The 26,088-nt window shown below is 40.6% G+C and overlaps 1 protein-coding gene across 1 annotated transcript in view; it reads right to left on the bottom strand.

The window, feature by feature from the left end:
* The window catches only part of ARAP2 (ArfGAP with RhoGAP domain, ankyrin repeat and PH domain 2), a 449,134-nt gene that overhangs the window by 160,678 nt on the left and 262,368 nt on the right, over positions 1 to 26,088 (bottom strand). The window contains 2 exon segments of the mRNA XM_044276099.1: positions 4,132 to 4,330; positions 10,051 to 10,153. Coding sequence (XP_044132034.1) covers positions 4,132 to 4,330; positions 10,051 to 10,153 — 302 coding nt within the window.

The raw sequence follows: 26,088 nt of genomic DNA, 5'->3' as shown, positions 1-26,088 counted from the left end.
TCACCTACTCGCACCTGAGGAAGGTGTTTCACTTGTGCGTTTATCTGGCACAGATCGACCACATCATCTCCCCGCAAAAGGAGCTCCACCAGCAGCACCACGACCGGGGCCACGTCCCTTATTTGACGCTCTCCTTATATATCTCAAATTTAGGATCTTGCCCAAAATGGGTGTTTTTTTTATAACAGAATAGAACAACAGTATCTAAAGGGTGTATCTCACAATGACATATGCAGCAAAGGCTGCTAAATTAAGATGTTTGCCCTAAATGGGTGTTTCTTTAATACCAGAATAGCACAGCAGTATCTAAAGCATGTATCTCACACGTACAGATGCAGACAGGGCTGCAAATTAAGATTCTTGCCCTAAATGGGTGTTTTTTTTAATACCAGAATAGCACAGCAGTATCTAAAGGGTGTATCTCACAATGACAGATGCATCAAAAGCTGCAAAATTAAGATTTTTGCCCTAAATGAGTGTTTTATTAATAGCACAATAGAACAACAGTATCTAAAGGGTGTATCTCACGCGTACAGATGCAGACAAGGCCGCAAATTAAGATTTTTGCCCAAAATGGGTGTTTTTTTTTTAATACTAGAATAGAACAACAGTATTTAAAGGGTGTATCTCACAATGACATATGCAGCAAAGGCTGCAAATTAAGTATTTTGCCCTAAATGGGTGTTTTTAAAACCCAGAAAATTATAGCTGTATTTCTAGCTTGAATTGCACACTGACTAATTGTCACGGCGGACGTGCACTCAGACTCACAGGTAAACCACCAACCAGGCTCTAGACGAGAGGCAGGGGAAGGGTCACCTCCTAGCTAATCCCTGACCTCTCTCCCTGCACTGCTCAGCCCACATGCAAACCTTGGTGGTAGGTATAATGTGTCCCCGTGCCTGGGCTGAAACACCCTAAATTCCCTGAGATGGTGAAGAGGGGAAATAGGAGCAGCCTGCTCGCACAGAACCTGGATGGGAGAGATGACACAAAACAACCAAGACAGCAAACAACAAAACTTGAAACCACACTTATCTTTCTGAGCTGGAACAGACAACCTTCCTTCCTAGCCCAAAGACCAAAGTGATTCCTAAGAGCACTGGTATGGAGTGCTATTTAAACTAATGACCCCACCCAGTGCACCTGATGAGAGGCGGATCCAGCACGGCTCCAAAACAAAACACTAAACTCGTGCTGCTATTCTAGCCGACCTCCGCACATAGTCAGAGCGGGGCATGACACTAATGCAGCAAAGGCCCAAGATGGAGGGTATTGCCAAAAATGGTTGTTTTTTTAAAACCCTGAAAATTGTTGAAGCGTTTCAAGTTTGTTTTAACAATAACAGATGCAGCAAAGACTGCAATATTAAGTACTTTGCCCAAAAAGGGTGTTTTTTTAAAATAACAGAAAATGACAGCAGTATATAACGCTTGAATTTCAAACGTACAGATGCAGACAAGGCCGCAAATTAAGTATTTTGCCCAAAATGTGTTTTTTTTTTTATACCAGAATAGCACAGCGGTATTTAAAACGTGTATCTGACACTGACAGAGGCCCCAGATGGAGGGTATTGCCAAAAATGGGTGTTTTTTCAAAGCCAGAAAATCATTGAAATATTTCAAACTTGTTTTTAACAATCACAGATGCAGCAAAGGCTGCAATATTAAGTACACCCAAAATGGGTGTGTTTTTTTTTTACTAACAGAAAATGACAACAGTATATAACCCTTGAATTTCACACTGACAGATGCAGCAAGGGCTGTAAAATTGAGTATTTTGCCCCAAAAGGGTGTGTGTTTTTTAAACCCAGATTATTGTTGCAGTATTTCAAGCTTGGATTTGAATGTCACAAAAGCACATATGCTGTGGTGGTGCACTGAGTTTGCATAAAAGTGCCACCACCGTCCACCTAACTAACAGACGGATAAAAGTTATTTTTCTCTGTCACTGGGCTCAGGGCAGGGCAAAAATATTGTGCACTGCACCCACACAACAAAATCTATGTAGATTGCTGAGTTTAATTGCAGTTCTGATTAAAGTTTCTTTCTTATTCTCTCCCTCACAGCAGCAGCATCCTCCCCCTACACTACTAAGAGCAGAGTGACGTGCAGAGCTACGTCACTCCAGCTTATATGCTGCACTGGCCAATCACAGCCATACCATTAGTAGGCATGGCTGTGATGTCTTCTAAGGGCACAGAATTAAACGCTTGTTGATTGACTGCTCTGCAGCCTTTCAAAAAGCGCCATTAACTCGCCGAACACTGAACCCGAACCCGAACTTTTACTGAAATGTTCAGGTTCGGGTCCGGGGTCCAAAAAGCCTAAAGTTCGGTACGAACTATGCAGTTCGGGTTCGCTCAACCCTATCAGTAAGTAAGCTCTACACATTTCATCTATGTTAGATTCATCAGGAGCAAGACTGACTGGCCGTAAAACATGTAAGTATAGCTGTACATCAGCTGTCCCTGGTATAGAGGCAAGGAACCAGGTTGTAAATCAAACTTCAGTGTTTTATTCATACTCAGCAACACATAACAGTCTTGGTGCTTGTTCACACATAGCAAAAACAAAACAATTTTTACCCGGAATCCTATGTGAAGGTTCACACTTAGTTGAATGCCTAGCCACAAAATAGTTCACTGGCAGGCTTCCAGGCGGCCTGCATGCCTGTTTGCAGTGTTCAGCCTAGAGAACTCCCCAGCTTCACTGTTAGATGGAGGAAAATCCATAACACTTGATAGTGCTGACTACTTTTATAAGCCAGCCAAGACCCGGCGTGGAACGTGGGGAGTAGACACCCACCCAGCACTTTGGCTACTCCCAGTAAGAGGCATCCTGGATCAGCTTTACAGCCATACTAAACAGCTGAAGTGTCAGACTGCAATCTGCAATAATGACACTTCAGGAAAAAAAAAAAACGGCTCTTACCTCACTGAGGCCAGGAACCTCGGTGAAAACTACCGACAATCAATGATGGCCCCTTGTTCCTTTCTACAATATATATAAATAAATCTGAAGAGATTCAAACTCCCAACCTTGCACATTAGAGACAAGGACATTAACCACTACACTATATAGCTACATGCTAATCTGCACAGAAATATAAAATAAGTCTTCTACTGAATAGGAATACTCACTACATCAGAATCTTCTATGAGGTTTTTCTGACACAGTTTAGCGTTCAGCTTCATATTTGAGTCAATAAGGTCGTTGCCTCTAATGTTCAAGGTTGGGTGTTCAAATCCCAGCAGAAACTTTTCAGAAATAGATGCTAAATTACATTTAAATACACTGACTCGAGCCCCGCGGTGTTCTGCTGAGCATGCTCAATCAAAACTATTTAGTGGTATAGTGATCTGCCTGGAATATAGTCATCCCTGGTTTAAGTTTTAGGAGAGATATATTTTTTTTTTATTTTTTCTTTAAAACCATTTTAACAAGGTTATATAATCATATAATAATAAGGTCTTACTATATTAGAATAGTGAGAATAGTGTATTTTTTTTTCTAAAACCTGTTACTGCTTTATTCATAGACACAATACAGTACATGATTATGAAGAAACCAGTAATATTTACTAGCTTCCTAAAAAACATTATTCTCAATATAAGGACAAATAGTTTTTTATTTATGGGATAAGTGTGGAAGAAAAAAAAAAAGATCGGAAAAAAAATAATAATAATTCAAAGTCTCTCCTAAGATTCAAACGAGGGATCTCTACATACAAAACCAATAGCTTAATCACTAAGATATTGCATTACCACATAAAAATGCATGTTTTTTTTATACTTACAAGCTGACACATATTACTGGTGTCTTTATAATCATATATTGTGCCTGTGAATACAGCGGTATTATGTATATCAGCTTTCTGAGCAGATCTCAGTGTGGTGATACTATAGTACATAGTGTATATAATACATATTTATACAGTAGATATGTATAAGCCAGGACACAGCTATGCCCTCTGCCTGATGGCTAGCCCTGTCAATCAGTTATAACCAACATGAAGAGCCCTACTAGGCAGTATGTCTGGTTAAATAGGGTTGATCTTGGTGAAAAAACATCTTTAAACAGATATAGGGAAAAGTCCAAATGATGTCAGGATAATAATATATAATCTTACTCAGTTCTTGTAGTTTCTTCAGATTAATTTTGTCTCCTTGAACACTTCCTTGCCCGTGACTGTAGTATAAGCAGATTTTCTCCAGAGCAAACCAGCCTTCTTTCCATTCTGTAAGGCTATATGTGTCTTTGTAGTATAAATATCCAATTAAATCAAATTCTAACTCTGTTAAATATTCATCTACCATAGGAAAAAAATTCTAGAAAAAAAAAGAAGCATCAAATATAATTGTAGATAATAAATATGTAATTAAACAGTAAACCGTCACATTGTATGCTGTAATAGCTAAAATTGTATTTCAGCGTGGATCGCATAATGACAAGATTTACGCGTCCCAATCTAAAAGGTCTACATCACACTGCATTGTTAAATCAAATTAGCCAACTGAGCTTAAATATTTGTACAACTCCTTAAGATAACTAAAAGTACCCACACACAACTAAAACAAATGCTTATTGGGTGTAATTTAAAAACAAACAATCATTTTAGTAGGCTGATGACACACCTTTAATGTCAGAAAAGATGTCAGGGGTGGACTGGGAAATTAAAGTGGCCCTAGTGGCTCCATGTTGTAGCGGGGTCATATTGACAGAAGGTGGGGAAAAATACTGTCCCATCAGAACCATATATCACAGTGCAGCACAATAATTTGCCCCAAAAGCTGTCCCTTTGTGGTGACCATCAACAGCTGTAGTTTATTGTCTCCTCCTCCAGTTGTCTCTGAATAAGTAGTGGAGCAGTTTCGTTGATCATGTATGGTAGCCATCGATAGTTCAAATTTTCTGTCTCCTCCTCCTCCAGTTGTCTCTGATTAAGATGAGGAGCAGTTTCGTATGGCTAGTTTGGACAGTTTTCATGGCAAAAATGGACTAAAATATGTATGGCTATGTCTCCAATGAATGTTAACCAGATGATAGATTGTACAGTTATCAGCCAACTTCTACCGAATGTGTATGGCTGGCTACCTTAAAGAAGTTGCCAAAATGTATATTGTACATACTGGTTTCATGGTCTTGCTCCTATTATCTTCATAAAATTTCTTCAATAGTGTTGGCTTACGATGGGGCTGCATGTGCACTGTTTTGGTCCATCTCGATGATGTCATAGAAATTTGCAAAACCCATCCTGTTGCCTGTGCCTGCTCCCATTCTGTTTTGTACTGCGCAGACTCACAGACTGCACATCCAGCATTCAGAGTCTGCACAGTAGAAACCAGTCATACCTTCAGTGTTTTGTCCTTGCAGCTGATTACTAGTACTGTACTGTCTGGTCAAGTGGCTGAGTTATTATTCCCTTCATTGCTACTGCAAAGATTTTGTAAGGCTACTTTCACACTAGCGTTCGGGCGGATCCGTTCTGAACGGATCCGATCATATTAATGCAGACGGAGGCTCCGTTCAGAACGGATCCGTCTGCATTAAAATGGCAAAAAAAAGCTAAGTGTGAAAATAGCCTCGGACGGATCCGTCCAGACTTTCAATGTAAAGTCAATGGGGGACGGATCCGCTTGAAGATTGAGCCATATTGTGGCATCTTCAAACGGATCCGTCCCCATTGACGTACATTGTAAGTCTGGACGGATCCGCACGCCTCCGCACGGCCAGGCGGACACCCGAACGCTGCAAGCAGCGTTCAGCTGTCCGCCTGTCCGTGCGGAGGCGAGCGGAGTGGAGGCTGAACGCCGCCAGACTGATGCAGTCTGAGCGGATCCGCTCCATTCAGACTGCATCAGGGCTGGACGGAAGCGTTCGGGTCCGCTCGTGAGCCCCTTCAAACGGAGCTCACGAGTGGACAGCCGAACGCTAGTGTGAAAGCAGCCTAAGGAGACTACTAGTTCTTTATGTTTTAATTTTCTGATTGTAGATTATTTTATTCTATTTTCTGTTGACAATTATGGGGACAGTCAGTTTGCCTTAGCTGCTAACAGTATTCAGACCTATGCTTTGTAGACATCACATAAGCCATAAAAACGTGTAATCTAAAAATATTTTTTTTATTATTCTGAAGAAGAGTGCTATGGGCATGCTCATCTACTTTTACAAAAGTTCATTGTTCAGTTTGGAGGAGGAGATGAGCTGTGACCATCACCTATTGTGAATGGTGTGATCATGTGCTATATCTATAGAGATGTCACTTTTCATGGTAATTCTGACTGTGAAGATAAAATAAGTACAGAAAAATGATCTCTTGTGATTTGTTTATTATGTGGCTTAGTTGTCAGAGTGAAAACTACAAGCTATCAGCTAACACAAAACATCTTTAAAAATACAGTACTGTGAAAAGTTGTAGGCAGGTGTGGACAAATGTTCCAAAGTAAGAATGCTTTCAAAAATAGTGTTGACAGTTTATTTCTATCAATTAGTGAAGGCCAAATGAGAAAAACAAAAGAGAAATGTGATTTGAATCACTATTAGGTGTGACAACCTTTTGGCTTCAAAACAGTATTAATTCCTCTAGCTCAGGGATGCTTAACCTGCGGCCCTCCAGCTGTTGTAAAACTACAACTCTCACAATGCCCTGCTGTAGACTGATAGCTGTAGGCTGTCCGGGCATGCTGACATAGCCCTGCTTTAAACAGACCTTCCATACATAAAATAGCTCTGTCTTCTCCACCAGCACAGTCCTACACGGAACCTGTGTTCCCCTAACTCCTCCCACACACATGGCTTATCACATGACTGTGACTTTACCACAGGTCCTGTAACCACAATGTTGTGTTTAGTCCAGACTCTAGAGCTGCTCCTAGTGAGAGAGATGTCCGCAAGGGGCGGAGCTTCTCACTGAGAGCAGCCTGCTGTGCATAGGAAGCACAGTAAGCTGTAGAACAAAAATGAAAAAAGATAGATAAATAGAACGAGTTGGAGAAATGACTTTCTCCACAAATAAATTAATTCGTGTATTTTTTTTTTTTTTTTTTTTTTTTTACAAAGGTATCCATATACTTTAATTCTTGTAGAACACCTCAAGGGTTAACAAAGTTTGTAACATCAATTTTGAATAATTTGAGGGTTGTAGTTTCTAAAAGGATATAATTTATGGGTGGTTTCAATTACATAGGCCCCTCAAAATCACTTTATAACTGAATTGGTGCTTAAAAAAAGTGGTTTGGGAAATATTGTTTTAAGCCTTCTAACGTTTTAAGCAAGTCTGGCTGGGATTACATGAAGAGACAGAAGGATGTTAGCAAGCCTACATCCACAGAAGATCTACAATTAGCACTTCAATGGATATTTTTCTATTCCTGGTCAACTCTTTTAAACCTTTCTGGACCTCCATTGCACATGTACGGTGGAAGTCCGGTCTTAAAAAATAGCACCCACTGGCGAGTGCAGCGGGCACCACAGTCACCTGGTTTCTGCTGTTTTAAACAAGAGACAACTTTAAGGTTAATTTCTGCAATCTGTGATAATGCCATTTGCAGACATTTAAGCCCTTAGATGCAATCACGATCACGGCATCTTTAGCGGGTTTTCCCTGGGAGAACTGCCCAGACTGTTAAAATTTTAAAATATTTATCCCATACAGCTAACTGCATAACAATAGAAAAAAAATCTAAATGGGCATATTTTGTCCCCCTTCATCATGGTGGTCAGAATATGGTGATGAAAATTTTTTACAATTTTTTTTCCAAAGTTTTTATTTTTTCCAGTATTAAAATTTAAGAAAAATGATTTTTGATTTTTTTTTTGCACCTTTCCACTACATTGTATAAAATATTGAATGGTGCCATTAGAAAGTATAACTTGTCTAGGAAAAAAAACAAGTCCTTATTCACTTACAGTATATAAATGGAAAAAATAAAAGTTATGGCTCCATGAAGATCCAATAAACTGCAGTCATTGAGCATGGACTCCCTTATTGTTGAGTGGATTAGGCAGTGGCTGAGTGACAGACAACAGAGGGTTGTAGTAAATGGAGAACATTCAAAACAAGGTCATGTTACCAGTGGGATTCCACAGGGATCTGTACTGGGACCAATTTTGTTTAATATCTTCATAAGTGATATTGCAAAAGGCCTCGATGGTAAGGTTTGTCTTTTTGCTGATGACACAAAGATATGTAACAGGGTTGATGTTCCTGGAGGGAAACGCCAAATGGAAAAGGACTTAGGAAAACTAGAAGAATGGTCAGAACTCTGGCAACTGAAATTTAATGTGGATAAGTGCAAGATAATGCACCTGGGGCGTAAAAACCCAAGGGCAGAATATAGAATATTCGACACAGTCCTGACCTCAGTATCTGAGGAAAGGGATTTAGGAGTAATTATTTCAGAAGACTTAAAGGTGGGAAGACAATGTAATAAAGCAGCACAAAATGCAAGCAGAATGCTTGGATGTATAGGGAGAGGTATAAGCAGTAGAAAGAGTGAAGTGCTTATGCCGCTGTACAGAACACTGGTGAGACCTCACTTGGAGTATTGTGCTCAGTACTGGAGACCATATCTCCAGAAGGATATAGATACTCTAGAGAGAGTTCAGAGAAGAGCTACTAAACTAGTACATGGATTGCAGGATAAAACTTACCAGGAAAGGTTAAAAGACCTTAATATGTATAGCTTGGAAGAAAGAAGAGACCGAGGGGATATGATAGAAACTTTTAAATACATAAAGGGAATCAACTCGGTAAAGGAGGAGAGCATATTTAAAAGAAGAAAAACTACCACAAGAGGACACAGTTTTAAATTAGAGGGGCAAAGGTTTAAAAGTAATATAAGGAAGTATTACTTTACTGAGAGAGTAGTGGATGCATGGAATAGCCTTCCTGCAGAAGTGGTAGCTGCAAATACAGTGAAGGAGTTTAAGCATGCATGGGATAGGCATAAGGCTACCCTTCATATAAGATAGGGCCGGGGCTATTCATAGGATTCAGATATATTGGGCAGACTAGATGGGCCAAATGGTTCTTATCTGCCGACACAGTCTATGTTTCTATGTTTCTATGAAGGCAGGAATTAAAAAATAAAAATACAAAAACAATTGCCGGGTGCTGAAGGGGATAAAGTGTTAACTGCAGCTAAATTTTCTTAATCAGCATAAGCTTTAACTACAATCTATGTAAGTAATCTGCGGCTTTGGACACAACATGCGGATGAAGGACCTATTGAAGTCAATAGGTCCGCACAGTGATGCAGGGTGCACACAACCATCATCTGTGTTTTTTAGTACTGTGATTTGCGGTACGGAAAAAGGACATGTTAATGTGAATGCACCCTTGGGCCGAATGCACACGACCGCAGAACACGGCCGTGAGCGGTCCGTGGTATCCCGGCCTGGCATCCTGCTGAGAGAAGAAGCGTACGGCGCCATTGGTTGCTATGACGCCGTGCGCTTCATGCTGCCACTGCACTACAGTAATACATTCGTGTGATCTATACGAGTGTATTACTGTTGTGCTCTCAGCAGGATGCCAGGCCGGGATACCATGGACCGCTCACGGTCGTGTTCCATGGTCGTGTGCATTCGGCCTTAAAGTAATGGCACAATGGGAAAGTAAAAATGTGAGATGATATAGAAAATAGCCTTGGGTCATAAAAATAATCTAGTCTCCATACACCATACACATCAAAAATTAAAACTTTAATTTATTAATTACATTTCTCATTAAATCATATGCATATTACTTCCGACATATTGTAATAATTCTGTTAAGCTGCTTGTTTCACAGCCATATTATCACAAAGTGCCATTGCCAGTTTTGTCTGGAAATCCATCTTATGACATTAGCAAATTTCTATGAACATTATATAATACATAGAATGTAAAATAAAAATGCACATTATAAAATACACTGCGAAACATGCATAAAGAAATAGATTAAAAACATTAAAGCTGGTTCCTTCTAGAGACAGCTATTAACAGTGCCAATTTATTTTATGCTAATGCCTTAGGCTTAGCGTTATCAGATAATTATCGACATTACCTTAGATATTGCCTTGGTCCATTCTCTCTGAGACTCTGCATTTTCAGCTCCGAAAAGAAACATACGTTCCGACAATAAGTAGATCTCAAAGGTAAATATGGCCCTAGAGCAAACATAAAAAAGTTGTACTGTATTTAGATTCTATAATCTAACATAGCCAGAGGCTTAATTCCCCTCAATAGCATTTGCTTTCGCACACCCTGGTATAAAACGTGCCCATCTGTTAGCGAGAAGAAGAAAAAAAAAAACTAATAATATCTGAAATACTGAAAGCCTGAAAAATTATCATACTTAGAGAAACTACCAGCACTTATATTCCATATATAACACCTTTAAAATTTCCCGTGTTCACTGAGACTACTGAAAACAATTATATTTTAATTCCCAGTAAAGACTTTAGGCGACTGCTCACAAATAGTCAATAACCACTTAGATGTGTTTTGTCTTCTTTGACTAAATGTCTATTTGTTCTTGCAATACTGTATATCTGATGCAATTATTTCATAGATTTACAGCTCATTTCCTAAAGCTATTTAAAAGTACCAATCATTTAAAATACTGCTAGATTATTGTTGCGGAAAACTTTGATATAGAGACATATTACTTTTTTATAAATTATTTAAATGAATACAAAGCGTTATCTTCGATATAATGATAATTGCTGTTTAGATTTCTTCAGCTTCACACCGAGAAATATGTGTTCAATCAGTGAAACTCCAGTGTATAGTGCAGTGGCAGAATAAAAATGTAATGGAGATTAATGTGATCAATTTTGGAGGTATTCTTTCCACTCCAGTGGTACAAAGCGTGGAGGGTGTTGAGGGCGAGAATGAATGTAATCGAGTTAGCGAGATTGCAAATGCATGATTTCTAAAATGCAAAATGCTACTAATAATGAATTGTATGAAGCATTTAAGAGACAAAAGTTGCATTGTGCTGGGAAGGTTAAATTTTTTTTATTCTGTTGATAGAAAGAAAATTAAACCTCCAAAGGCTTATGTGCCCTTTAAACAAGCACCTTGGAGTAAATTGGCAGTCTGACATATGCTATATTTGTAATTACCTTTAAAGTAAAAATACACTTAGTTATGTTTTAAAAGGCCTCTCAGACAAATTACAAGAGCTAAAGACACAACCCTCGCTGGGTTTCATTGATCATGCTAAAAGCAATCCATTTGAGTTCAAACTAATTATTGTTCGGTGGAAAACAGAAATATTTTACTACGTCCATTAGCAGTAAATTATTCTGATTGCTGGCCTTTCAACTGTAGCACAGGGTACATGCAATGTATTTTTCCAAGAAACTGTAAATTGGGGGAAATGGCTGCATTAAGTGTAAAGTAATGCTCTAATAAAAATGGTTGGCGAAAAACAGGTACTACGAAGAAGAAATCAAGCAAGTCTAGTGACAGTTTAAAATCTCCTTAAAGGGGTTTGCCGAGTGTTTAACCTTTTCTACCCCAGAGTTTTTTTGTTTGTTTCTGTGATTTCATTTTGTGCTCTCTTCCAAGAGCCATAACTTTTTTACTTTTTCTGTTCACATAGCTTGTTCACATAGCTTGTTTTTTTGCAGGATAAGTTGTACTTTCCAATGTCGCCATTTAATATTGCATAAGATGCAGTGGGAAGTGGGAAACAAAATTCCAAATGGGGTGGAATTGGAAAAAAAAGCAATTCCGCCACAGTTTAACGTTTTTTATTATTCACGTTCAATATGCGATAAAACCGATGAGCTGCTTTTATTCTCCAGGTCAGTACGAATCCAACAAAACCTTGTGCAGTTTTTCTTGCATCTTGATACAGATTAAATAATTCAAATCTTGAAAAAAGTCAGTTTTATTTTTTCGTCACCATATAATGACCCCAATAACTATTTTTTTTTTTATTTATGTTTATGGAGCGGGGCAATCTGTAATATTCATTGATTATATTCTGGGGTGTGTAAAAGTTTTTGATCACTTTGTATAAAAAAAATTCTGGAAAAAGCAGTGAATCGTCCATTTTGAAGTTTTCATTCTAGTTTGCTATTTGTCATATGGAGAAAATATTTTTTATATTTTTATAGTAGGGGAGTGGGATTTTTTTCATTTATATTTTAAGGAAAGGGGGTAATTTGAATTTTTCTATTTTTCTATTTTATTTTTAACCGCCTCCGGACGCCTAACGCAGATGTGGAGGCGGCAGCGCTGCGCACAGTCACGCATATACGCGTCATCTCGCGAGACGCGAGATGACGCGCTATGCCGGCCCGCGCATGCGCAATTCGGGCCGGCATTTCGTCGAGGAGTAATTCGTCATCAGCTTACCAGCCAATGATCGCGGCTGGCAAGCTGATGATTTTTAAAAAATCCAATCAGAGTGCCAGATAGCAGATCATATTTGTAAATATGATCTGTTATATGGCTGCCTGCTCCTCTGCTGGTTCTTTTTGTCGGTTGGATCCAGCAGAGGAGCAGGCTACACAGTGAGTACACCAAACACCTCATACTAGCCCCAGATCACCCCCCTGAACCCCAATTAACCCTTTGATCACCCCTTTGTCAATCACTAGTGAAAGGAAAAAAGTGATCAGTGTAAACTGTCACATTTTTTTTTCACTGGTATTGACCGTTAGGTTTTAGGTATAGTTTAGGCCCCTTGGTTAGGTAGTTTAGGGATCGGTTAGCGCCCAGCCCACCGCACCGCAGTCACTGATTCGCTGATTAGCGTATCGCTAATCAGCATTTGTACTTTTATAGTATCTGGAAGTGATCAAAACTGATCACGGTCAGATCTATAATTGTATTAGTGTCACTTTAGTTCGCCCTCCACCCAAAATGCAGTGTTTGCCCGATCAGGCCTGATCGGTCGCCCACACGTGCGTTCACCCACGCCCGCCCCACCGCAGTGATCACTGCACAATCACTTTACACGCGCTGCGGCGATAAAAAAATCAGTTTTGATATTTTTTATCAACCGCAGCAGCCTCCGGTACTTCGCTAGCCTCCCCTTTGTAAGACAGGCTTGCTTTTTTTTCTTGGGTAGTCTCAGGGAATACCCCTAAATTTAGTTGCCCAAAATGTCAAACAGGGGGTATTCTTCTGAAGAGGCCTACAGGCTTCTGACCCAGTCGGATGAGGAATGGGAACCCTCATCTGATGAATCCAGTGGGTCAGAATACGAACCTGTAGAAAGCAGTGGCTCTCTGACCCAAAGTTCGGATGAGGAGGCTGAGGTCCCTGATAGCACCAGGCGTACCTGGCCCCGTGTCGCTAGACCACAGGTTGCGCAGGATCCGCTTCAAGAGCAGCAGAGTGGGGCTGGTGCTGTCGGATTACGTGGTGAGGCATACACCAGCAGCCCAGCCCTCCCTGGACCTAGTACCAGCACTGTCGTAGAACATGGTGAAGTAGCGAGCACCAGAAGGGCAGTTGAAGCTGGTACGGTGGCACGTGCAGTAGTGACCCCGTCGCAGCCACCGCAAAGACGTGCCCGTAGAGCCCCTAGAATCCCTGAGGTGCTGGCAAACCCTGATTGGCAGTCCCCAACTTCAGCCGCACCCGTAGTTTTCCCTTTCACTGCCCAGTCTGGAGTTCCGGTTGAGACAGCTCAGATCGGTTCGGCCCTGGGATTTTTTGAGCTGTTCTTGACTGCGGAGCTCTTAGACATAGTTGTGGCCGAAACAAACAGGTATGCCACACAATTTATAACCGCTAACCCGGGAAGCTTTTATGCCCAGCCTTTCCGGTGGAAACCAGTCCAAGTTTCCGAAATTAAAACTTTTCTGGGCCTCCTCCTCAACATGGGTCTAACTAAAAAGCATGAATTGCGGTCATATTGGTCCACGAACCCAATTCATCACATGCCCATGTTCTCTGCTGCTATGTCCAGGGCACGTTTTGAGGCCATCCTGCGTTTCCTGCACTTTAGCGACAACACCGCCTCCCGTCCCAGAGGCCACCCTGCTTTTGACCGGCTCCACAAAATTCGGCCCCTCATAGACCATTTCAACCTGAAATTTGCAGATTTGTATACCCCAGAGCAAAACATCTGCGTAGACGAGTCCCTGATACATTTTACCGGGTGCCTTGGCTTCAAACAATACATCCCAAGCAAGCGCGCCCGGTATGGGGTCAAATTGTATAAGCTCTGTGAAAGAGCCACAGGCTATACCCACAAATTTCGGATCTATGAGGGAAAAGATCAGACCCTGGAGCCGGTCGGTTGCCCTGACTACTTGGGGAGCAGTGGGAAGACAGTTTGGGACTTGGTGTCACCCTTATTCGGCAAGGGGTACCATCTTTATGTGGACAATTTTTACACAAGTGTGGCCCTCTTTAGGCATTTGTTTCTAGAACGGATTGGTGCCTGTGGCACCGCGCGAACTAGTCGCGCGGGCTTCCCCCAACGTCTCGTTACCACCCGTCTTGCAAGGGGGCAGAGGGCCGCACTGTGTAACGAAGAACTGCTCGCGGTGAAATGGAGAGACAAGCGTGACGTTTACATGCTCTCCTCCATTCACGCAGACACGACAATACAAATTGAGCGAGCAACCCGTGTCATTGAAAAGCCCCTCTCAGTCCACGACTATAATTTGCTCATGGGAGGGGTGGACTTCAATGACCAGATGTTGTCTCCGTATTTAGTTTCCCGCAGAACCAGACGCTGGTATAGGAAGGTGTCTGTATATTTAATTCAATTGGCTCTGTATAATAGTTTTGTTCTCTACAGTAAGGCTGGGAGAACTGGATCCTTCCTCAAATTTCAGGAAGAGATCATCGAGAACCTCCTGTACCCAGGAGGTTCCGTGGCCCCATCCCCTAGTGTAGTTAGCCGTCTACACGAGCGACATTTCCCCAAAGTCGTTCCTGGTACCTCAACCCAACAGTCACCCCGAAAAAGATGTGTCTGTAGCAGGAGTGGAATAAGGCGTGACACCCGCTATTTCTGTCCTGACCACCCTGCCCTATGCTTTGGAGAGTGTTTCCAGAAGTACCACTCACAGGTACACTATTAGCATAGGGATCATCTCACCAGGACAGGCACACAGGGCTATTAGGGCCCATTCACTCACACAGCTGCTGCAAACGTCTCCTTTCACCTGGGACAAAGTGCATAACGCACTTCGCCACATCTTTGGGCGATTTGCGCTTTGCACATTGACCCATGGGGAAGGAGAGGTTTGTTCTATAAAGGTAAAAAACAAAAAAAAACAAAAAAAAAACAGTAAGCAAAAAGGTTAATGTTCATTTAAAAAAGTTAACGTTTATATATTCTGTTCCAAAGTTAATAAAAATTATTGCGTTGCGGCCTGGTTTTTTCTTATTTTTTTTTACCTTCCAGGTGGACCAACCGATCGACTAGCTGCAGCACTGATGTGCATTCTGACAGAAGCATTGCGCTGCTGTCAGATTACACGCAAGTCGGTGTATGCGGCGCTGCAAGACGGGATTTCTCCTCTGCAGTAACAGATACGTTTGCCGAGGCATACGAGCTGAGGAGGAGGCGGCGTTCCTATGCTTTGGCAAACACTTTGTATATAAAAAAAATAAAAAATCCCGGCAATGATTTATTCATCCACATCGATTGATGTGAATGGAGAAATCGGATTTGCCAGGGCATACGAGCTAAGTGGGTATGGATGTTGGGCGGAGCTCCTATGTCCTGGCAGACGCCTTTCCCCTTTTTTTTGGCAGAGATTTTTTCATCCACATTGATCGATGCGAATGAAGAAATCTGTGCCGTTCATTTTTTTCTTTCAGCCCAGGGGCTGAACGGAAAAAAAAAATCTCATTACCTGTATGCTCAATATAAGGAGAATAGCAGAAACTCCTAATGCTGGCCATACATGAAATGATTGCGGAGACCCTCAAATGCCAGGGCAGTACAAACACCCCACAACTGACCCCATTTTGGAAAGAAGACACCCCAAGGTATTTGCTGAGGGGCATATTGAGTCCATGAAAGATTTAAATTTTTGTCCTAAGTTAGCGGAAAGTGAGACTTTGTGAGAAAAAAAAATAAAAAATCAATTTCCGCTAACTTATGCGAAAAAAAAAAAATTCTATGAACTTGCCAGGCCCCTCATTGGATACATTCGGGTGTCTTCTTTCCAAAGTGGGGTCACATGTGGGGTATTTATACTGCCCTGGCTTTTTAGGGGCCCTAAAGCGTGAGAAGAAGTCTGGGATCCAAATGTCTTAAAATGCCCTCCTAAAAGGAATTTGGGCACCTTTGCGCATCTAGGCTGCAAAAAAGTGTCACACATCTGGTATCGCTGTACTCAGGAGAAGTTGGGGAATGTGTTTTGGGGTGTCATTTTACATATACCCATGCTGGGTGAGATAAATATCTTGGTCAAATGCCAACTTTGTATAAAACAAATTGGAAAAGTTGTCTTTTGCCAAGATATTTCTCTCACCTAGCATGGGTATATGTAAAATGACACCCTAAAACACATTCCCTAACTTCTCCTGAGTATGGTGATACCAGATGTGTGACACTTTTTTGCTGCCAAGGTGGGCAAAGGGGCACATATTCCAAAGTGCACCTTTCGGATTTCGCAGGCCATTTTTTACACATTTTGATTGTAAAGTACTTCTCACACATTAGGGCCCCTAAATTGCCAGGGCAGTATAACTACGCCACAAGTGACCCCATTTTGAAAAGAAGATACCCCAAGGTATTCCGTGAGGGGCATGGCGAGTTCCTCGAATTTTTTATTTTTTGTCGCAAGTTAGTGGAATATGAGACTTTGTAAGGAAAAAAATAAAAATAAAAAATCATCATTTTCCGCTAACTTGTGACAAAAAATAAAAAATTCTAGGAACTCGCTGTGCACCTCAGGGCATACCTTGGGGTGTCTTCTTTCCAAAATGGGGTCACTTGTGGGGTAGTTATACTGCCCTGGCAATTTAGGGGCCCATATGTGTGAGAAGTACTTTGCAATCAAAATGTGTAAAAAATGGCCTGCGAAATACGAAAGGTGCACTTTGGAATATGTGCCCCTTATCCACCTTGACAGCAAAAAAGTGTCACACATCTGGTATCGCCGTACTCAGGAGAAGTTGGGGAATGTGTTTTGGGGTGTCATTTTACATATACCCATGCTGGGTGAGAAAAATATCATGGTCAAATGCCAACTTTGCATAAAAAAATGGGAAAAGTTGTCTTTTGCCAAGATATTTCTCTCACCCAGCATGGGTATATGTAAAATGACACCCCAAAACACATTCCCCAACTTCTCCTGAGTACGGCAATACCAGATGTGTAACACTTTTTTGCAGCCTAGGTGGGCAAAGGGACCCACATTCCAAAGTGCACCTTTCGGATTTCACCGGTCATTTTTTACACATTTTGATTGCAAAGTAATTCTCACACATATGGGCCCCTAAATTGCCAGGGCAGTATAACTATGCCACAAGTGACCCCATTTTGGAAAGAAGACACCCCAAGGTATTCTGTGAGGGGCATGGTGAGTTCCTCGAATTTTTTATTTTTTGTCGCAAGTTAGTGGAATATGAGACTTTGTAAGAAAAAAATAAAAATAAAAAATAATCATCATTTTCCGCTAACTTGTGACAAAAAATAATAAGTTCTATGAACTCACTATGCCCATCAGCGAATACCTTAGGGTATCTACTTTCCAAAATGGGGTCATTTGTGGGGTTTTTCTGCTGTTTGGGCATTGTAGAACCTCAGGAATCATGACAGGTGCTCAGAAAGTCAGAGCTGTTTCAAAAAGCGGAAATTCACATTTTGGTTCCATAGTGTGTAAACGCTATAACTTTTACCCAAACCATTTTTTTTTGCCCAAACATTTGTTTTTTATCAAGGACATGTAGAACAATAAATTTGGCGAAAAATGTATATATGGATGTTTTTTTGCAAAATTTTGCAAAATTTTACAGCTGAAAGTGAAAAATGTCATTTTTTTGCTAAAAAATCGTTACATTTTGATTAATAACAAAAAAGTAAAAATGTCAGCAGCAATAAAATACCACCAAATGAAAGCTCTATTAGTGAGAAGAAAAGGAGGTAAAATTCATTTGGGTAGTAAGTTGCATGACCGAGCGATAAACGGTGAAAGTAGTGTAGTGCAGAAGTGTAAAAAGTGGCCTGGTCATGAAGGGGGTTTCAGCTAGCGGGGTTGAAGTGGTTAAAATGTATTTTAACCGTACAATTTTTTTTTACACTTCCTTTATGGTTCTCATAGGGAACTATAATAAGCAATCATTAAATTGATATTCTCATAGACTCCAATGCATGATCAAATTATCCCTCACATGGTTCTGTAAGTAAAATTACAAATGAGGGGGTCACAATATGCCAATGAAAAAAAAAAAAAAAAATATATATATATATATATATATATATATATATATATATTTAATTTACTTTCCGTATTAAAGCACAGAAAAAAAACTATATAAATGTGCTCTCATTGAAATCACACTGACCCAAAGAATCAATGGGTTAGTTTTGCTGCATAGAGAACAAAAAAATATATAAAATTGTGGTGGAATATATATATATATTTGTCTAATTGCTATATGAATGGATACATAAAAAAGTTATGGCTCTAGGAAGGTAGTGAGTAAAAAACAAAAATGCAAAAATGTTCCTGAAGGGGTTAAATACTTAAGATTTCTTTATCTCTTAATGGTATCATTCTAGACATTCTAGAGATTTCCCTCCATCTCTACTAGGTGACTGCTAAAGAAAAATTGTCATATGGGAGATGTTAACAAAAAGCTACCAGCAGCCGAGTTTGACCTGAATCAGCAGCATCACTAGTTTCCAAGATGACCACAACAGAAGCAGTTTTGGCCCTTGCAGTTTATTTTTTTTTATGTTTTGGCCATACTTTGGCTATGCACTTGATTACCACTACCACCACTGCTACTCAGCAACCTGACTTGGTTACCAGGTCCTGTCCAATGCACAATCGTCATCATAGTCATCACCCTCTTTGCCACTTTTATAAGACTGTGATACAGTATGTCATGGGCTCCTTGCACCCTTACAATTCCCACCTTAGTATTACATCCACATGCCACTATCAATGCCACAACCACAGCTAGAACTGCCTCTATTGCCACCACATGGCTACAAGTACCACCAACACAACTCCACCAACACCAAAACAGCTATGAATTTTGGTCATCAGTTACCCCACCTCTGCCTCAACCTCCTCTTTATGGCAATCCAAACGCTGACTGTTCTCACACAACTCATCACAAGGTAAGGACTATCTTGAGTATCTTCCGTAGCACATAGGGTGATGTTGGTGTTTCATAGGAAAAAAGGTGTCCCACTAGGAGTTGCAGGTGAAGAAAAAGATCATACAAGTAAAAGGCCTCTCTGGGGCTGCAAGACGGAGAGACAGGAGTAATGCACTGAACCCTGGCTCAAAGGCATAGCGTCAGACTCAGAGATGACATCACCCTGCTATGACTGAGAGGATGAGAGAGACATCCAGTCCACAATGTCATGCTCTTTTTCCTCATTAATAATATATAGCTTTCTGGAAGCATGGAAGAACTGTGGCCTGTTACTACTACTGGACAGACGGCTGATGTTAACTGTGCTGCTGCTGTTTGCACTATTACAACCACCCACATTCTCAGTCACGGATGACATGGCACATTTTAGTTTTTCATTATTCCACCCATTTTCCATACATTTTATTATGAAGCCTTAGTACTCATTACTCTACCCTATTTAGTGTTGCCTCACCCTTCTGACTGTGTGGTAGATAGCTTCATTTGGGTATGGCCCAGCTGGTGTGAGGTCATCTCTGGTGTTCCTGCTCGTCCATCACTACAGAAGTTAAGTGTAGCGTTTGTTTGTGCTTTGTTTTCCCTTCCTTGCTTGTTGTTACTAGGCCTCAGGGAGACTCCTGTTCCTTCATCGGGGAAAGAATGGGTTGCCTCAACCCTGACAATATTCTTAGGGTTCTCTAGGGTCTCCAGGGTCCCAGGTTACAGTGTATGGGCATTTCTACCTTCAAGGGGTGCCCATACAGTTAGGAGTCCGGGCCAGAAGTAGGGTTACTAGGAGGTGACCTTTTCCTGTCCCTAGCGTAAAGGCCTAGTGGCTTTACCTTTCCCTCCTGGCTGTCAGTTTAGTGTTTCCTCCTATACCTCATCCGTGATACTAGCTCTTCATAACTTCGGCATATCCTATGCCAGTTCTGACAGCTTTCTAGCTGTCTTACATTTAGATATTTTTATACACCTGAAAAAGGTGTACAAAATGGTAGATGAGATGGGCCTCCTAGCCTGTCCCCTTCCCCTCCCATGCCATGCCCACTTTTTTAGACATGGCATGATTGGGGAGAAGTTGCAGATTGCGCCACAATCTGTGCTTAAATATGCCTAATATAGGCATATTTCAGCATCATAAATGCCCTACTAGATTACTAAATGAGAAAACTTAACAATAGATTTTTAGGGGAAAAAATTTATTGGACAACCTCTGTAACTAAAATATTCACTGCTGGTTATGACCTATAATACATTTGTTTGAACACTTATTAAAAGTGTTTTCTAGGCTCTTGATATTGATGACCTTCCCTCATGATAAACCATTTCTACCCCTTTAAGCTTATCTTTTTTTTTTTAAGGAAAACTGATGAAAATCTAGTTTTTGACAAAAACAAGTAGACCAGAATTGTACATCTTTGTTGGGCTAAAGAACAATGAAACATTATTCCTGATGCTGCAAGTGTAGATGATTATATATTTCTACATAATGATGTAAGGGTGAGAACCTTGCATCTACAAATTCTTTTTTAAGGTTTGCACAAAGTGCTTCTTCACACAAGAGAGCTTGAATCTTAATATTAGTGTATAACAATGGTGGGTCCTCAGAGATTTATGCCACTGGGCCAGTGTGTACTGTAATTTCTTAAATTCACAGTTTCACCACACTTAGTTTCATGGGAATACAATAAAATTTTATTGGTGTTATTAATGTCACAATTTATTCCTATAATAATAACAAAACAAAAAAAAAACATTTAAACAATACAATAAAGTTGAATTAGGGGTTTACGGCAGAGAGGAAAAACGAAATGAAAATGTAGATTATTGAAATAAAATCTGGATTTTCATATCATACAGAGGAAATTATTAGTTGCAACAATGAAGCAAATTAAAGGAGCTGTATCATGATTGATGTAAAAATAAAAAAGCAGACATCATATTTAAAAAAGCAATTCCACCACAGTTTCTCTCTAATAATGCTGGAACTAGCCACGTATCTCACATGGAACCTGAAATTGCCCCATTAATTTGCTGTTAGATTTATTTCAAGATGACAGCTTAGGGGCTGTGTCCTTTATAAGGGTGTGTGTCCTTTCTCAGGGGGAAGGTCCTCCTCATGAGTGTGTTGTTTCTGCTACAGCTCTCTTTCTGTAGATGTCACAGGTTCTAACAGTAAATTGGGCAGATGGCAGTTAAAGGATGGAACTGAGCATTTGCAACCATTTCAGTAGGTGGACATTCACATTACTTTCCAAATGCAACACCAGGGCATTATTATACTGAAGTAAAGAGAATATCTCACAACTGGCTCATTTTTATAACAGAAAAAATATATATATAAATGTAACTAGATTTTGATGCTGAACTATATTATAAAAACAATTAATGGTGGCACAAATCATTCAATAATTTTAGTGACCTTGTTTATGTCACTGCAGGTGTGACTGTCCTCATTGATATTATTAATAGAGTATATTAGTTGATGGTCATAGCAACAAACAAAGTAGTTTATTCAAATCAAAAGGTATTGATGGTATTCAGAAGCTTTTTATAAATTATTGCACGGATTGATATATGTTATAAATATTGATGAGCGTATTGCATAATTCGATTTGGCTGCTTTGCCAAATCTTACCAAAATATTTGCTTAGTGACAAATTGCTTCGTCACAAAGCGCATTTCTTTGTAAGTAGTAGGCGCAATGACAGGGAGCGGGGATTGCGCAGCTCTCCGTCATTGTACCTCTCAGATGCCACATTCAGCGGGGATTGCGGCATCTGAAATTAACATTAAAGTGTAAAATAAAAAAAATAAAAAAACATACTTACCGCATCCATTTGATTGCAAAGAGCCGACCGCTGCTAACTTGATTGTAGAGCTATCGGTTAGCTTGGTGACATCAAATATCGCTGCGCACAGGATTTCGCTTCGGATCTTTACTCAAGATGGCAGCAGCCAGCATTTTGTGCTCAAACGGATGAGGTAAGTATAATTTTTTTATTTTTTTACCGTCATTTCATGAAAAATCGATTTGCTACCATGAAGCACACGGAAATTCGGCTTTGTGGAGAATTAAATATTTCCTAAAATTCGGATAGTTTTGTGGAATTGAATTCACTTAACACTAGTTATAAAATTCAACAAATGTGATTAATACCTTAGATGTCTCAGCAAATGCTGACCACCACATCTAAGGGCTTTACAGAGGGAAGAGTGTCGATCTCTGAACCCATTGGCTACCCACAAGCACAAAGATATTCGGCTTCACAATGAATAGAATTTTACCTTTGTGGACTTTGATTTGCTTAACACTACTTATAAAATCAACAAATGTAATTAATCCTTTACATGTCATAGCCAAAGCTGACAACGGCATCCAAAGGGGTTTACAGAGGGAAGAGACTCCCTCTCTGAACCCAATGGCTCCCTGCAATGTGATCACAGGTTGCCAATGGCTCCTAAGGCAGCCTGAGACCTTACAAAGGTCTCAGGGTCTGTCATCTAAAGAGGCTTATGATGCCCAATTCTGAGCCTGGGTTTCTTAGGCAACTGTTAATTCATTGTAAAGGGATCAAACCTTCAAAAGTTGAAGTCCCCTAAAGCAGTGATGGCTAACCTCCTGCACTTCAGCTGTGGTAATACTTCCAGCATGCTTCATTCTTTTCTAAGGAGTTCTGAGAACAGTAAGTGTACATCTTGGTAGTTGTTGGAGTGCCGAAGGTTAGCCATCACAGCCCTTGAAGGACAAACATAATAAAGAAATACAAAAGTAAATAAAAAAAATACTATTAAAATACTGTTAAAAACTATTAAAAACAAATTAAAAAATTGACATATTAGATATTGCTGAGTCTCGAATGAACAGCTCTATAAAAAATATCATATGATCTAGCCCCTCAGAGGAACATTGTAAAAAGTATAACATTATTAATGGGACCAGAAAAGCATTTTTTTCTTATCCTTGCCTCACAAAAACATATAAAGCGATCAAAAAGCCATATGCCCCCCAAAATGGTACCAATGAAAACATAACCTCATTCTACAAAAAACAAGCCCCATATGCTTGTTTTTGGAGGCATGGGTAGAAAATGGCAACAAAAAACATGATTTTTTAAAAAAAAAAAGACATACTAGGTATCACTGCATCTGTAATGACCAGCTCTATAAAAATATCACATGATGTATCCCATCAGGTGAATGCTGTTAAAAAATTAATAAATAAAAACAGTGCCTGTCTCAGAAAAAGATTCATGTTGATTAGAGATGAGCACATTTTTTAAAAATTCGATCCGCCAAATTTGCAGAAAGCCTTTATAGTGGAGTAGAACACTGTGCCTTGCAGTAACAAGCAAAGGGTGTCTTCTTTGGTAGTGAAATAATACTGTAAAAGTCCGTATGACATGCAGATGACAGGCACTGCACACTTCACTTATTTGGGCAGTCACAAGGCCAAAACTGACCAAATAACTCACATATGAGCTCTACCTTACAGGTGAATGTTAGTGCCAAGAAGTAGCGCACTCCTTTAACACTGTCATCAGCTGATTCCACATAGATGTCTACAGACCCTGTTCTATTAAACGCTTATACAAGTAAGGGTGTCAGCAGTAAGTTTGCATTTACTTCACTGATTATTTTGCCCTTCCTCTGATCTGTCAGAACAATAGCCCACAAAAAACGTATCTTGTCTGTGGAGCATCCACCTTCACTCGGTCAGCATTTGGTCAGTAATCCATCAGTATTGCTAATGCCCCCCCAAAAAATAGGAGTGGATCCAAAACAGAGATGATACATGGATAGCTGCATATCTTCTGTGTTTTGTACCCACTCCTGCTTTTGGCTACCAAATCATAAGCCAATTCTGATGGGACCAAACAGGCCTTACAGCTGCTACACAAAAATGATCCGTTGTGCATCTAATTTTATCTTCCTTCTAACAGATCAGATGAAGGGTCAAATAAATGATGATGTCAGACAAGCCAAAAAGGATTAATAGTGGCCCAGTCATTAAGTGGAAAGGGTGGGTACAGCATGATAAGTCCACAGAGTTGCCCAATGACATAGTGGTGAGGTGGAAGCAGCATGAGGAGACCACAGAATGGCCCAATGACAGAGTCTGTAGGTGGCAGCAGTATCAGGAGCCTAAGAGTGGCACAATGATAGTCTGAAGGTGGCGGCAGAATCTAGAGGCACAATGACAGAATGTAGAGGTGGCAGCAGCATGAGGAGGCCACAGAGTGAAACAATGACAGAATGTGGAGGTGGAGGCAGCATGAGGAGACAACAGAGTGGCCCAATGACAGAGTGTGAAGGTGGCGACAGCATCAGGAGGCCACAGAGTGAAACAATGAGAGAGTCCAAATGTGGCAGCAGCATGAGGAGACCTTAGAGTGGTACAATGACAGAGTCTGGAGGTGGCGGCAGCATGAGGAGGCCACAAAGAGGCACGGTGACATAATGTGGAGGTGGGTGGCAATACCAGTACCTGATGAAGATGGTTGGTGAAAGAAGTAGCACTTGCCATCAGATGTGTGGCATTAGAGGGGGTGTCAGCATCAGAATAGCTGAGGCAGGAATCCAGAAGAAACTGGTCTCTTTTGTCGAAGTGTCAGTGTGGCACCATGGATGTTCTAGTCTGATGCATCAAACATTGGTGCTTGGAAATCCTGGCTGATCCACGCCTGATTCATCTTGACAAAGGACAGTCTCTACATTTTGGGTGAGCAGGTGAGTTCTTCTTGGGGTAACTATGGCCCCCACCGCACAAAATACCCGCTCTGGCCGGGCAGGACAGATTTTTCCAGGGCAAACTCATCCAGTTGCGTCCACAAATACAGTTTGGCTGCCCAGTAGTCCAGCGGATCTTCAATTTGGGTTGGCAGGGTGCTGTCTAAGTATGTCTCCACCTGCTGGTTTAGGTCCTGGTTTATGTCTAGCTGCTGGTAAGTAGTTTCTTCACTATGCGAGTGAAGGCAACTGCTCATCAGCAACTCTAGATGCAGGCTGTTACTGCTGGAGTTAGTACTGCTCCTGCCACCCCACCCTCTCGCCAGAAGCTATGGCAGTGGAACGTGAGCCCAGAGGGCCCCCCCGGTCAGCCCTACGAGAGTATGGACGATGGCGCAGTTAGGCAGCGGCCAACTGACTGCAAAGGATGACTCTATAGTAGCTTCCGTTTGTCCTCCCTCTCAGCAGGGGTAAATAAGATCCCCATTTTGGATTGGTAGCAATGGTCCAACAAGGTGGAGAGCCAGAAGTTATCCCTCTACCGAATGGTGACAATTGAACATGCAGCGGGCCATTTGCACAAGTGACTCGGAGGGACTCCCTTTCCTCTATCTCTATTGCATACTGCCACAGTGTGCCTGGGTCTTCTGCCTCGTCTTCCTCATTAGTGATGCGCAGTAGGGGATTCGAGTATATTCGAATTTGCGATATTTGACGAATATTTTGTAGAATATTTGTCATATAGTCGCGAATATAAAAAAAATATTATATATATATATATATACAGGTCCTTCTAAAAAAATTAGCATATTGTAATAAAGTTCATTATTTTCTGTAATGTACTGATAAACATTAGACTTTCATATATTTTAGATTCATTACACACCAACTGAAGTAGTTCAAGCCTTTTATTGTTTTAATATTGATGATTTTGGCATACAGCTCATGAAAACCCAAATTTCCTATCTCAAAAAATTAGCATATTTCATCCGACCAATAAAAGAAAAGTGTTTTTAATACAAAAAAAGTCAACCTTCAAATAATTATGTTCAGTTATGCACTC

The sequence above is a fragment of the Bufo gargarizans genome, chromosome 1, assembly GCF_014858855.1.
Source record: "Bufo gargarizans isolate SCDJY-AF-19 chromosome 1, ASM1485885v1, whole genome shotgun sequence".
Taxonomy (NCBI): Eukaryota; Metazoa; Chordata; class Amphibia; order Anura; family Bufonidae; genus Bufo; species Bufo gargarizans.
The sequence above is the reverse complement of the archived record's forward strand: the minus strand, read 5'-3'. Positions and strand labels throughout refer to the sequence as shown.